General features: G+C 44.7%; 1 protein-coding gene across 1 annotated transcript in view; it reads left to right on the top strand.

Annotated features, from left to right (window-relative positions):
- The window catches only part of CCDC6 (coiled-coil domain containing 6), a 106,613-nt gene that overhangs the window by 77,114 nt on the left and 14,435 nt on the right, over positions 1–15,064 (top strand). The window contains exons 4-6 of the mRNA XM_036265033.1: positions 5,587–5,690; positions 7,575–7,735; positions 12,907–13,063. Of these exons, the coding sequence (XP_036120926.1) occupies positions 5,587–5,690; positions 7,575–7,735; positions 12,907–13,063 (422 nt within the window). The remainder of the gene's footprint in view (positions 1–5,586; positions 5,691–7,574; positions 7,736–12,906; positions 13,064–15,064) is intronic.

Here is a 15,064-nt window from a genome sequence, read left to right as displayed (position 1 = left end):
TAGGAGAATTGCCAGGGCTGAGCAACATTCCCCAGATTGCCTGCACAGATGCCAGCAGAGCAGTGTTTGGGTTTTACTGGACTCGTCTCTGTGGCTTTCATTGTGAAGGCTGTGCCCCGGAGCAGGGACCACTGTGCATGGTTCTCAGCTCTCCACGTCCGCTGCACATGGTGTATTTCAGTAGCTCCCTCGTGGGCGCTCTTAGTCACTTCTTTCCTATGTGCAGCAGGTCCTCGGTGAACGTCGGTTCTTTATAATGTTGATGAGATGCCGTAGGAACTTGACTCTTGTTTATATCCATGAGCCTATGGTAAAATTGGTTTCATTATATGTTGTTTTGCTTAAAGTCACAGAACCCATCAGCAGTGTTAAGTGGGGACTCACTGTATTCGTAAAACCTTCATTAAATCATACGTATTGGCAAAGCAGGGTGGAATGAGGTAACATCTTTGATCGTTTCTCTACTAGAAACAAAACTGTCTTATGCCATTTGGGCCGCCATAACAAGTAACATAGTCTGGTTTATAGAGAACAGTCTGCAGTGTTGAAGTCTGAGATCAGGGTGCCATCCTGATGGAGAACTAGTGACGGCCGTCTTGAGGGTGGCGGACAGCCTGCTTCTCCCGCGTCCTCCCATGAGAGAGCGGCGAGCTGTGAAGTCTCATGGCTTTATGAAAGGACACAAGGCCCACGATGGGGGCCCCACCCTTGTGGTATCAACCAACCCTAATGACCTTCAGATGCCCCACCCCCAAACCATCACGTTGGGGATTTAGGCTTCAACATGGCAGGGGGGACGTAAGCATTCAGTCTATTGCAAAAACTGGGTTTATTTTTTTAACTTTAATTTAGTCGTTTTCTGAATATTGTGCTTTTTATTTTCCCAGATGACTCTGCTATACCTCCAGAGTCAACCACTTTGAACATCCATGGTTTATGTAACAACTTGATAGGAAATTCAGCTGAACTATGAATGGCCTTCAGATATGACCGAACCTGAAAGGGTTGTTGTGTTAATCTCCATCACCCACTTATTTTCTTAGGATTTACCTCTTTCTATTAAAAAAAAAAAAAAAAATCTAGCCAGCTATGAGTTTGGTTAATGTAGGTCCTAGAAAGTACTCTATTTCTTCCTTTTAAACATCGGGTACACTCCTTATATCATCATTCTAAGTGCTTTTTACTATATATTGTAACAAACTTTGTGTCTGTGTTTGGTTTCTATGGTAGCTCCACCAAGGGCTTGTCCCTCTCTCTTTTTTTAAATTAATAATCCTCACCTGAGGATGTATTTTTTTATTGAATCTAGAGAGAGGAAGGGAGAGGGAGAGAGAGAAAAGAACATTGATGTGAAAGAGAAATGTTGATTGGTTACCTTCTATATGCACCCTAACTGGGGATTAAACCCACGACCCTTGGGGCTCAGGACACAGGTCTCACCACCTGAGCCACAGTAGCCAGGGCCCTCTCTTCATTATCGTGGATTAGTTGTGATGGGCTGCCTTCAGAATCCGTGGCTGTTTTTAAAAACTGGCAATTTGTGCATCTTAATCCCTTCCCCTTTTTAATTCGCCCCCCCAACCCAAAATTTGTTTTTTAAGTCAGATGTTCTCATAGAAATGATGATTATAAGGTAGTTAGAATGAAACTTTTCAAAGTACTGTAGATTGAAAAGATCCACTACAGCCTTCCAGAATTCTGTGGTTGAGTCTAGTGGTTAGGCTAACGTTCTCATCGGGCTCTTTTGCCGAGAATTCCTGTCCTCCCCCTCTACCCCCGCCCCAGTGTCACACTTCTCTTAAAATGGGAAAATTCTACAGTGAGACAGTCTAATTGTGTTGGGAGCCATCTCCCAGCTGTTCCCTATCTTTTCCGCGTTCTTGGTGGAGGTCAGTATCTGCCCACTGAGAAGACAGGCAGGGAGGGCTGTGGAGGCAGATGTCAGCTGCATTAGTATCCAAGTCTATCCACTGAAGAAGTTCTGTATTTATTTTGGGAATATAATAAGACCTCTTGGTCTGTTGTTAATTAACCTGTAATGAGAAGATCTACAGAGAAGTAAAGGGCTTGGCAGTCCATTGAACGGACTTAATTACAAAGCGACCTTTCAAATGGGTGTATTCTTCGAATCAGCTATATCCATTGGTGCTCCCAGAATAAGCATTCAAGAGGGGGCTTGGGTTAGCCTGAGAACTTGATGTTTGGTGATGGATGAGCAGATGCCTTTTGCATGAACACTGACTTTTTAAGAAACCATCAGAGCCTTGGCTGGTTTGGCTCAGCAGTTAGAATGTCAGCCCGTGGACCAATTCCGGTCAAGGGCACGTACCTCGGTTGTGGTTTGTCCCCATCCCTGGTCAGAGTTGTGCAGGAGGCAACCAGTCGCTGTTTCTCTCTCTCTCTCTCTCCCTCCTACTCTGTCTGAAGATGAATGGAAAAATATCCTCAGGTGAGTATTTAAAAAAATAAAATGAATAAAAGAAAGCCATCAGATATCATTAGGAAGGAAATAGGGGAGAATATTACAGATAGGACCAGCATAATGAGAGCAATGCGTCACTGGAGTGATGTTTTGATTCAAGCATGAGTTTCTGACCTACCCTGTGAACTTGACATACTCTGCCAGATCTGAGGATTGCCTGATATCCAGACAGTGTAATAAGCACTGAAAAGTCTGCTCCTGTCTGAGTCAGCAGAACTGGTGTCTGCGCTTTAGCTCTGACTAAATAGTTTGTGGAATTAAGTGAGCAGGAGGTAGGAGGGCAACTCTGATAAAGAATTTAATGGACAGTTAATCATAATCATAAATAATATCATCTCCTCTTCTCTGCCCCTGAATGTCCGTGAGAACTCGTAAGTGATGATGACAAGTCGAGATTTTTAAAGCTGAAGCGAACTAGTATGGACTCCTAGAACACTGGAGCCTATGTAATGAAACACCCAAGTCTAAGCTGCTGAGCGGGGGCCTCCTGTGTGGCCTGCTTCGTGGCATTGAATTAGGAGAGCAAATTGGTAAAGCAATCCCCAGTTTCACCCCCAGGAGCCTTGGCTTGCTGAAGCAGGCAGGCATTTGATAGCTGGTGCCAAGAGAAGCTGATATTCATGTACATCTTCAACCTGTTTGTCCTGCTCTCTTACCTGTGTCCTCATACTCTCGGGCTCGTGAAGCTGCCCCCTGCTCTGCTACTCCCAAGAATTGGTGGCAAAGGAGGTAGGCTCAAAAACCATGGCATAGTTTACCTCAAATAATCCTCCTTTCTCCTCAAGATCCTCTATACTTGTTGGTTGGATGGGATGGGACCCAGCTCTTTGGACACCATAGTGTCTGATTTCCATTCCTATCCTGGTGGCATCGCTTTGCCCGAGCCCCGTCATCTCTCAGGCCAGGCAGTGGTTCCTTCAGCCCCAAAATGAAAGGGCGGGTTTAGATGATTCGTCTCGCTGCTTCTAGCCCTAAAAACCGGCAACTGAGCTGGTTCCAACGGAAGACCTCTGCAATCTTGAGATGGACAGAGAATGATAGAATGGGGAGCCCTGGAAGGGGCCTCGGAAGTCATCTGGGCCCACCTTCTCATTTTGCAGATGGGGATGTTGAGGCTTATAGCAGGTGAGTGCCTGCTGGAGGCACATGTCTAGTAAGTTATCCATAGACAAAGGAGAGCTTTGTCTTGCTTTTGATTTTCAGAGTTGTTGGTTAGCATTATGCATGATTACCCTAAAATGAAAAGGAATTGGGCATAGTTTCTCTCCTAGAAAAGGAAGTCTTGCTTGAGTTATTTCTCTACCAAGTGCATGCTCTAATGCTTTTAGTTAAACGCAGAGACAGGGTCCTTAACAGGCAAATATGCCTTAGATTTTTTTTTAATGGCTCTGAATTGTACTTCAAAGCTTGGCCAAAAAATGTGGGCAGCACAGAATCACTAAGTTGTATAGGCGTCCTATGGGGCTTTCCAGGATTTTTCATTGCTTCAGGTAGGAATTGTCCAACATTCGGAGGAGCACGCATGCATTAGCCTACTCCCAGCTTCACAGCACAAAATGCTTCTGACATCCCACCACACCTGCCTTCCTCCTTCCTTCTTCCCCCTTCCCCTGTGCAAAGAAAAGAACTTGAAGCTGCATTTCAGCTGACTGTGATCTGGGCTCATTTACTTGTTGAATAAGATCTACTTTGGTTGCTTTAAAAGACTGCAATTTTATACATGGTATTGGTCTCACTTTACTGCATATACAGGGATCTTGGATCAGTGAGGAGCTTGCCTTTGTGACCTAAGGAAATGTGAAATCTGCCACTTTGGCATTTTTGCAGCTGTGCAATCAAAAATAATTTGTTGACTTAGTGATGGAAAAGGTGAGTTGCTCTTGGTTGCAGGGACAGCATAGGGGCAGTAACGTAGCCTCTCTTTTAAAAGAAGAATCCTGTTAAAATTAATCTCTTAATATAGAGACAAGTACATAAAATGATATAACACATTCCCTCTACTTGTCACTGTCAAGTCTACTCATCATTGCATTTTCTTTCCCTTTTATTAGCCTTCTTTTTCTTCGTATCTTTTTCACCCTCTGCCAACTATATATTTGTTTCATTGACTATCTTTTTTCTTGTTGTTAATCCTTGTCTGAGGATAATTTTTTGTTTGTTTGTTTCATTGACTGTCTTTTTTCTTGTTGTTAATCCTCACCTGAGGATATTTTCCCAATTTTTAGATAGAATGGAAGGGGGGTGGGGGGCATCAATGTGAGAGAGACACACCATTGGTTGCCTTCTGCACAACCACAACCAGGGCCAGGAATTGAACCCACAATCCTTCAGTCCTCGGGCAGATGCTCTAACTGCTGAGCCAAACTGGTCAGGGTTCATTGATTATCTTAATACCATTAAAATGTAAGTGCCATTTCTGACTTCTTGGTTCCCTTATTAACTAGTGTCTGGTGGTGTTTTCAGTATTTTCATATTTCTAAATATTGATTGATTAAATGAATTTTTCCAAGTTTGCTTCTTTTTATGAAATAGAATGCAGTTTGGGGTTTCCCCACAACTGCATACCTGCCCTCAAATCAAATCTCTCATCTTTCCTTCCTCCAAGAAGGAACCAGTATTGTGAATTGGGCATTATCATTTTGTGCCTATTTTTATATCTTGGGACATATTTATGTGCACCCATTGACCAATATGTAGAATTGTCTTCAGGTGTTGGTGTGAGTGATTTATATAAATGCTGATATAATCTTTTTGGTTCCATGTTGAATTACATGCAGGACTCGGGGCAGGATGGCGGGGACAAGCTCAGGTAAGTCTTGGTATGACTAACTAGTAAGCAGAACCCCCAAACCCTCTTTAAGGAGGAATAAATGCTAAAACAAGCGATGTACCAGACAACAACTAAGCTTCAACATCAAAGCATGAACCTGTCTTGCTTTTCTCAAAGTTTATGAACTAGATGCACTTAATGTGTCTGTGCCAGAAACTTGGTAATTTCTTTGCAGTTTTCTCCAAGAAAAGAGGTCCTAATGGTTCAACCAAGAAATCTAATGAACAGAGTTTGTGACCTTCTGTTTGGAGTAAAACATTTTTCCTTCCTCTAGTTGAGACGAGAGAAGATTGACCTTGAAAATACTTTGGAACAAGAACAAGAAGCACTAGTTAATCGTCTCTGGAAAAGAATGGATAAACTTGAAGCTGAGAAGCGGTTTGTTTAGTCTTGCTGTTTAATGCGGGGATGTGCGTATGTGGCTGGGGTCCTGATCTGGGTGTGACTGGAGAAGAACAATGGGGCCTTTCAGCCCTTGGCTGATGCACGGCATTTAATTTGTCAAGGTGAAAAAAATGTCGAAAGCTTTCTGACCTTTTTTTGTGTTGGTGACCTCTTTATACTTCTCTCATGCGGTCCCAGAATGTCCTTTCATTCGGTGTCAGAGGCTATGAAGAAATGAGTCTAGGTGTTATTGTTCACGTTTGTATTGTTCTGAAGAATGGTTGCAGTTTCAGCTTTTTGACCTTATTGAACTGGCTCCCCAGTTCTTTTCTAAAGTGAATAGCATATGTACCGTGTGTCATTAATAATTATACATCTCTAAAATGAGCTTCGTTAGGAAGACAGATTTTGATAGAAAAAATTATCCGATTATTTTAAAACTTGCCACAAAGAAATGCTTGTACATATTTAAGGTTTGGATTCTTTGCATTAAATGCATGTGCATGGATGTGAAATGTCATCCAACTGCAAACGTTTCTTGAACCCCTCCGTGCAAGAAGCTGTCGGGTCCTTATTTGTAAGTGCTGCATACGTTGGGGTGGCTGGAGCAGGGCTGACGGACGGCGAGGAGTTTGTATGGGCTCTGAGTGGGATGTGTGGATGGGTTAGAAAGGGAGTTTCTTGGAAGTGTTCGTTAATCCACTTCACCAGGATCTTCTGTTTGCTAACCGAAGTCCTTTTGCCATAAGTATTGGGTTTGGATACCCATCCATAAATTATTTCGAATTCATCTCAAGATTTGCAAAATAGAAACATACCACAGACTTTAAGACAAGTGAAAATAGAGGTACTGTATATCTACAGGGAAATATTCAAGCTGTAGTTGAACCAGCTGTGTTTGCATTATTGTAGCGGTACTAATAAATGGAATTAGGAAAAATTATTGAACATAATAAATGTTGTAGAGACCATTACAACATTCAACATACTAATTTGCTCAACTAAGAGCAGGCCTAATTCACAACTTGCCCTTGGGCAAACTCAAAGATCAAAAGTTAAAAACCAAACCAAACCAAAACCCCCAGCAACCTACAAAAGGGGAAATGGAGGTTTGTTGCCATTCAGTCTTCCTTTGCAGAGTACAGTTGAGGTGAGATATATATAAAAATTATTGCAGATTATTGGGTTGAGCAATATGAAGTTGACATTTTGTAAGTCAAAAGCTGTTGACTATAATAAGCATTTTATGTGCTTCAAACTAACTATAACGGGTGGAGAAGTTGGAACTACCAATTATTAACCCAATAATTTTTGCCTTGTTTTTAACTTTTCGCCTTAGTTATGGCCAGAAGCAAAGGGGCCCTCATCTCCACGCCCTCAGGTTTTGGTTTCTCAGCAGGGAATTTTCTAAGTTGAGTCTCTGTGTTGTGCCACCGTCCACGGGGATTCAGGGAGCGCAGTTCATGTATTTCAACTGAAAGCATTAAGGGAGTGAAATTCCTGTAGCATCTCCATGTCCTCAGACGAACATGTGCAACAGTTAGTGAGCAGATAACTGAATGCCTTCTGTATGCTGGACATATTATTTAGAAGCAGATGTCAGAGATTTTTTTCAGGAATGCTTAATTTTCAGTGGCTACTTAAAGGAAGCAAAAGGAGGGTGGATCCTTCAGCTCTGCCCTTTGACCTGAATACCAGGTCAAGGGGGCTAGAAGTTGATGGAAAATGGGCAGAGGAGATAAGCAGCCCTGTGACTTCATTCTCCAGTTCATCCCACTACAGGAGCTTGCTGGTAAAACAAATCCTCTGTGTAGTATATTGTCTTGTCTTTCAAAGGCAAACTGGTTTTCATTGTTGGATTTTTTCTTTTCCATAAAGAATCCTGCAGGAGAAATTAGACCAGCCAGTCTCTGCTCCCCCGTCACCTAGAGACATCTCCATGGAGATCGACTCTCCAGAAAACATGATGCGCCACATCAGGTTTTTGAAGAACGAAGTGGAGAGGCTGAAGAAGCAGCTGAGAGCGGCGCAGTTACAGCGTACGTAGCCTCTGGTTCCGCTGGTCCTCTGCCTACAGCATTAATCCACTTAGAGTATACGGGGTTTCACCGGCATGTACGATTTAATTCGTATTATTCCCGTTCATATTGTATTTCATTACCAGTACAGTTTTATCCTGTCATCCTGGAATAGATTATTTTTTAAAATTATTGTAGTAGGGCAGTGCAACCCATTTAGAATACTCCTAAAACTTACTCAAATAATTTCAGGAGAGTCCAAAATCACAGGTAATATTTTTAATCTTCTCCCATGCCTTCATCTCTAGGATTGTGCTCACAAAATATTGCAGGAGATCTCAGTGTATCTTGAGGGCATTAATACAGAGATTAGAGTGTTTGTCTTCCTTACTGTTAAATTTTAGCCGTAGCTCACATTTGTTCATGGTTCTTGAATAAATGCTTTTGAAATTTATACTTATTATTTTGGAAAAGGTCGAGGTGTTGAGGGGGAAGTCAAAGGAACTAGGTTTCTGAATACTTGATGGAGAGACCATTGTGCATTTTTGTGGGTCTCTCCTATTTCTGCTTTTAGGCGGCTCAAATTTATTTGTCCAAATAGGTAATGTAGTGAAAGGTATGCAGAGGAAAAATAAGTCCCTTTCTCATAATTACACATTTTTTATATATTTTTCCAGACATGTGTTTGTATAAACTTTTTTTTGTTTTGTTAATCCTTACCCGAGAATATTTTTTCCATTGATTTTCGGAGAGAGTGGAAGGGAGAGAGGGAGGCTGAGAGAGAGAAAAAAACACCCATATGAGAGAGACACTATGATTGGTTGACTCCCACCCACACCCTGAACAGGGCCAGGGATCGAACCTGCAACCTAGGTACGTGCCCTTGACCAGGACCCTTCAGTGCACAAGCTGACACTCAAACACTGAGCCACACTGGCCGAGGATGTATGAACTTTAATAATACAAATATTGGTAAAATGAACATACTGTTTTGTGTTTTTCTATTTTCACTTACTATGTCTTGTAACTTTTTCCTTGCCACTGTATATAGAGCTGCCTTACTGCCTTTTATAAAGGCAGCGTCAGTATTCAATTACTTGGTTGTACCATAATTTATTAACTAGTCCCATACCAATAGACCCTTTTTGTTTGTAAGGCTGTGACTACAATGAATATCTGTACACATGTTTGATAACTATGTAAGAACTTCAGATAAATTTTAGGAAGTGGATTTGATGCGGCAGATGGAATGCACATTTACAATTTCGGTGATTTTCATCTTTGTTTTCTTTTCTAAAATTCATTTTCTAGTAGTTCATCTGGGATGGTGCCCCAAAAACCTTTTAAAAAGACAGTGTGATAATTTTCTGTTGCTGCTGTAACAAAAGACCACACGCTTCTTAGTAGCTTAAAACAATGCAGTATATTCTACAGGGTGGGCAGAAGTAGCTTTACAGTTGTGAGTTCATGAAACAGTTTATTCTTGTGTTATTATTTATTAGTTATTGTGTTATTTTCCATACGAACAAGTGTAAGCCTACTTTTGCCCATGCCTGTGTTCTAGTTCTGAGGGTCTGAAGTTCGGAAGAGGCCTCCCTGGGCTCAGATCAAGGTGTGAGCAGGAAAAGGCTCGACGGGAGACTCTGTCCCTTTGCTTTTTCCAGCGCCCAGAGGACCCTGCACGCGTTGGCTCACGGCCCCTTCCTTGCATCGGCATCACTTCCACCTCCTGTTCCCTCTGAGTGACCCTCCTGCCTCCCCCTTATAAGGACCTGCGGTCACCCTGAGCCAGCCTGATAATCCAGGATGAGTTCCCATCTCAAAGTCTGTGACTGAATTACATCTGCAGGGTCCCTTTTGCCATGTAAGGTGACAGTCACAGGCTGTAGTCTGTCTAACCCCGTGGAGGTTTCTAGCCTTACCTAGGGGTAGAGCCTAGTCCCCTTTTTGTTGTTGTTTGTTTATCTATTTTTTTATGTAGGTAATTCTGACGTATACCCTGAGTTGAGAACCACTACGTATATATTCCATGAAAACAAGTCAAGGAATTCTCAAATATGAGTTGTTTTAGGATGTGTTTTGAGTTTTTGCTGTGTTAGGCAGATAAATGTCTTTTAGCACCTGATTCTTTCCACGGCCATTGTCGTGCATTGTTCTTGCTCATGTACAGTTGGCTTTGTGCCCCCGACAAAATTTTAAGAAGAAATTTGGGAAGACTTTCTCATTCCATTACCTTCTTCCTACTGCACTGTTTAGTCTTCAAGAGACGGCGGCTCCCAGCAGTGGCTCCCAGCGGTGCTGTTCTGATTTTGTGAGGACAGAAAGCCGAACTCACAGTAGGTTTGGATTGGGTTTAGAGGATGAGTTATGACTTTTTCTCATGCACCTACCTCACCCTTAGCCTCCAAGTCCAACTGTCTCTGAACTTGAAGCTCTCACCCAATAAAACCTCTCAGTTCTGGCTGAACATTGGAATCCCATCGGGAGATTTTAATATACCAGTGGAGAGGGCCTCCTTCTCAAGGATTCTGATTTATTGATTTGGGTGGGATCTGGGCATCGGTGTTTTCTGTTTTTTTTTTTTTAATCCTCACCCGAGGACATTTTTCCATTTTTTGTTCAGGTAGAGTGGGAGGGAGAGAGAGGAACAGAGAGAGAGAGAGAGAAACATCGATGTGAAAGGGACACATCGAGTGGCTGCCACCCGCACAACCGACCAGGGCCGGGGACAAACTGCAACCGAGGTACATGCCCTTAGCGGGAACCGAACCCGGGTCTCTCAGGACCGCAGGCCGACGCTCTAACCGCTGAGCCAAACCGGCCAGGGCTGGGCATCGGTGTTTTCTAACCATAAACTTGAAAGGGAACGCAAAATGGGTTGGTTACCTTTGGGACATTTGGGAACCACCTCTTTGGACTCTGACTGGAAGTCACCCTCAGTTGACTCTATCTTGGACTAAATACTGCAAGATGGTTGAAGACAGGGGAAGCCCAAGCTGTGGCCCCAACGTCGTCGGGGGCTCTGTGTGAGAGAAGGTTCAGAGCTGACTCCTGGGAGTAAGCCTGGTCTCTTGAACTCGGGTGTGGCGGTGTGCCAGCAGAGGGCACCCAAGGTATGCCATCTCTCTGGCCTGAGTCCGAAACACCCAGAGGTGCTGGGCCCGGCTGGTGCCTTCTCTGTGCATGTGGCTTCTCTGTTGATTGCTGAGCGGCCAGGAAGTCTTCCAGCCATCACTCTGGCTGACCGGCTTTCTTGTCTATGTAGATTATTGTTTAAGGATTCCCCCTGCTGATAGCCCCAGATGTGAAAGGACTGTCATTTCCTTTGAAAAACTGTCTTTCCTCGTAACTGATTATTCCTGAAGCCTCATGAGTCCTCAGCTCTGCAAAGCTTTCCTTCCTATTATGGAAAAGAAAGGCAACTTGCTTGGACAGCCGCCCTTCTGGTTCTGGGAATAATAAGTGCTCCAGGGGGCCAACCTACTGCTTCCTGTGAAGCCAGTGGAAAGTGCTGCACACGTGCATGCTTGGGATGAAATCATTTAAATCGTGTATATTAAAAGTGTGCTTTCTAAATATTTTCCCAGCATGCCTTCAATTAAAGAGACTTTTGCAACTGGATTAAACAGCAGGGTTTTGATTATATTGAAAACAGCAAAAGGCTTTAGTGTTTGGTGTACATAATAGTGCTTATTAATTCTGGTATTTGAATTTCTAAAATAAGGATATTCAAGAGCTTTTTATATATTCTGTAATGGTGATGTCTTAGAAATCAAGTATTTATCATCCAAAGTCATTAGTTGCTAAAACACCAGACCTTCCCAGGGTTGTTCACACAGACTAACTTGGTGGACTTGGGAGTTGAAACAGGGTCAGTGTGTGGGAGAGAGATGGCCAGTGTGGCATTCGGCTCCTTCCTTCTTGAATTTGGAATGAGCCGGAAACATGGATAGTCACCTGTAGAACTGTCTGTCAGACATGATCAGGCCGCTCGGGCTGTGTGTCTCTTTTTCGGAATAGAGAAGTAGATGTTACTTTTTGTCGAGATTTTACTTCTTTCTCAAATTCATGACTAAGACAGGGAAAAGGAAGAAGCAGGAAGATGGGTAGACACTGAGTTTCGTGTGAAGGTTATTTTGTTTACTTAGTAACCATAGACTCTGGCTGAGCCGAACCAGAAAAGGAGTGGGGGTCATGCGATGCCATTCACTGGGGCGGTCTGGAGTGTGCCCACATCCTGCTGGAACAACCTCAGCGCCGGGCTTGCAGTCCAGCTCAGCAGAAGGAGGTTCGAGAGCCTCACGACGATGTCAGTTCTGCATCCCAGCTTCTGGGGAGAGCATCCAACTGCCCGGCCTGGGTCCGGTGTCTGCCCTGGGGTTCGATAGCTCTGGCCTGGGAGGTGGGTGCTGCGGTGGCGGCCTCGGCCTGCAGGGGTGGGCGGCAGTAAGTGTACAGCTGTAATCCCAATGAATACTGCACTAAGGACGAGTAGTAGCACAGGAGTAAATGCTGGTTCATGTGCTCCCGGCTGGAAGCCTGCTGTTGCCCAGCCCTGGACGGTGCAGCTCCTGAGAAGGGGCGTTTGTCATGGTCAAGGTGCCATCCCGGGAGCTTGGCTGCATACAGGTCTTTACCTGCTCTGAAACTCACACACACACACCAAAAATTAGATTTGTTTGAAACGTGCAAGGTGTTTACTATGTCAATTTCTACTTTTAAAAAAAGAATGGTAACTATTACCCAGCGTGTGGAAGCACAGTGGTTCCCAGTGCCCTCCACCACCGTGCCGTGGGTGTGCTGACAGGTGTGACAGGCTCCCGTTGGCGACTGCCACCCCTGTCTGGAGTGGGGGGCAGCAGAATTGCCCAGCGGGGAGCCGTGGGCTGCAGCGTTGCCCTGACCGGCCCCTCCTCCACGGCAGGCACTTTAGAAGGCCAGGAGGGGGGAGTGGAGATGCCCAAACTCCCAGTGCTGCTTTTTGTATTTTTTTCTAAATGCAGGTGGTGGGTAGACTTGGGTACATGGGGTAAACTTGAAATCCAAACTTCAAGTGTGCGAGAGGGAGAACGCCTGTCTTGAAACCGTTCTGGTCTACGGCCTACGGCCCAGGAGCTGGACTGCCGTGTTCTCTGTTAGGGTTCGTGCGTGGCTGCCCGAGACATGGTCTCATTGCGAACCTGGCTTTGCAGACTCGGAGAAGATGGCGCAGTACCTGGAAGAGGAGCGTCACATGAGGGAGGAGAACCTGAGGCTGCAGAGGAAGCTGCAGAGGGAGATGGAGAGGAGAGAAGCCCTCTGTCGACAGCTGTCCGAGAGCGAGTCCAGCCTGGAGATGGATGACGAAAGGTGAGCGTGTGTCTTGTGAGCCGAGCTTTTTTTGTTTGTTCTTTTAAAAGGCTCCAAGAGGTCTCTCTTCGTGTCCTGTTAGATGTGGAGGGCAATGGCTTTTCCATTTGTTGTGATGACGAACGCCACTGGCCTCCGAGTCGTTGCTGAGAATGGGGTAAATAAGGAAGATGGACCGTTTTCCTTACACCCAAGAGGATGGAAAAAAAATTGCCCTTCCAGAATTATGTGGTGAGGAGAGAAGTGGAGGCAGGGTTATGTGTAGAGAGGCAGAGTTGGCATTTGTTGATGAATGTGTCTAATCCTGTGTTGTATCTGTTTAAAGCATGGGAGCACCTGAAGTTGTAGATACAGGTAAGCAAAGCCATGGCACAGCCCGAGGAAACATGAATACACAGGTTGAAAGGATCAGCAGGAGATAGGAGGTTGTTGAAAGCCAGAGGCCTTGCCTTAACGTACTTGGTAATTTTTGAGCCTTTTTGCAGTTACTTAAAAAATGATGCAATGCATTTATCTGCAGAAGTATATCATTAACCCCCCCCCCCCCATTGTCCTATTGAGAAATGGGCTGAAATAAGTCATCCTTGGGTTGACTAGAAGAAATGGTATCAGCATTTCTGTCTCCTCCGGACTTTTCCTCTCCTTCCCCTCGTCCTCCCCCTCGTCCTCCTCCTCTTTCCACACCCAACCCTGTACTTGGAGGTAAGGTGATTAAGATAAGCAACACATTCAGTTTGGAAAAAATGGTTTAGTCAGCAAAGAAACCCAACAGTTGGGGAATTAGCCTGTCTCAGAACCAGATCCTTTCTGCAGGGAAGTTTCCTGTTCTGGATCACACAGGTGCCCTGGCCTTCCATGGCCGGCATCTCGGTGTGGGGGTGAGACTGAGCTTCCTTGGGGCTCCTGCAACAGGACTGAGGAGCCAGTGTCTGAAACCGGGGTCTGCGGATGCTGTGATGAGTTACACCGGCTGCGGCTGCCCAGATGCCTTGCCTGAGAACTTGTGGGCACTGTTAGCACGGCAGCTCTGTTTCTGTTTCTGTTTCTGAGATCCAGAGAGCTGCTAACGAGGCTTCGGCACCAGTTTGCTGTGGACGGGGGTATTTTTTCAGAAACGTCTGAGATTTGCTATAATGAAGGTCCATAATTTTATCATTAAAAAAGATGATAAAAGCTGAGTAGTGGGTCATCCTGTTTACAGTATCTATGTGTATGCTTCTTTATTTGGAAAGAATAAAGAGGATTCTTTTTTTCAAAAGTTTGTATCATAAAACTACCGTCCTTAACTCTGAACGTCATTGATTTGTTTCTGACAGTGTCCCGTTCTCTCTGACATCCTTACCCCCTGAAAACCATTTGGCTAAACAGAACAAACGCCCAAGTACTAAATAACCTAGTCACTACTTTAATAACGACCTTAAGACGCCGAGCGAACCGTCTGTGAACGCACGCGGTGCCCTGGACTCGGCCTCCGTCAGATGAGCTGTGGTGGCGGGAGGAAAGCCGCTTAGGCTCCCAGACGAACGTTCTCCCCAGAACTGGTCTTCACTGCAGAAGGTTTGTTCTACCTTCTGTGAGTCGGATCATCCCCGGTAGAGTCTGCCTTCCCAATAAAGACGTCTCCTCTCCCCACTGGGATTGATGATGTCACATTTGGGAAGAAAAAAGTAGTTGGACAGTTGAGATGCCTACAGATGTGTTTATTCCTTAAGAACTCAGAAGCAGTCTTAGTTGCCGGATGGTAGGCTACAGGAAGTCCAGCCTGGTGCCACCAAGGCGGCTGCCCTGGAGTAGAGGAAGACTCGGTGGGCATCCAGTTGAGATGCATGCCAGATTCAGGAGCCGGGTTTTCTTCAGTCGAATAAGCCAGCATAGAAATGACCGTGTTCAAGCTCCCCTGGGAGCTGGTTGGTTCAGGGCTGAGATCCTCCCTAGGATACAGAACTCAGCCTGTTCCTTCCTGTGGAGGATAGCTTACTAGGAAGTGTCTCAAGCAGAAAC

The sequence above is a fragment of the Molossus molossus genome, unplaced genomic scaffold, assembly GCF_014108415.1.
Source record: "Molossus molossus isolate mMolMol1 unplaced genomic scaffold, mMolMol1.p scaffold_m16_p_17, whole genome shotgun sequence".
In the NCBI taxonomy this organism is placed as follows: Eukaryota; Metazoa; Chordata; class Mammalia; order Chiroptera; family Molossidae; genus Molossus; species Molossus molossus.
Note: the sequence above shows the minus strand (reverse complement) of the source record. Positions and strands in the feature narration are given on the sequence as shown.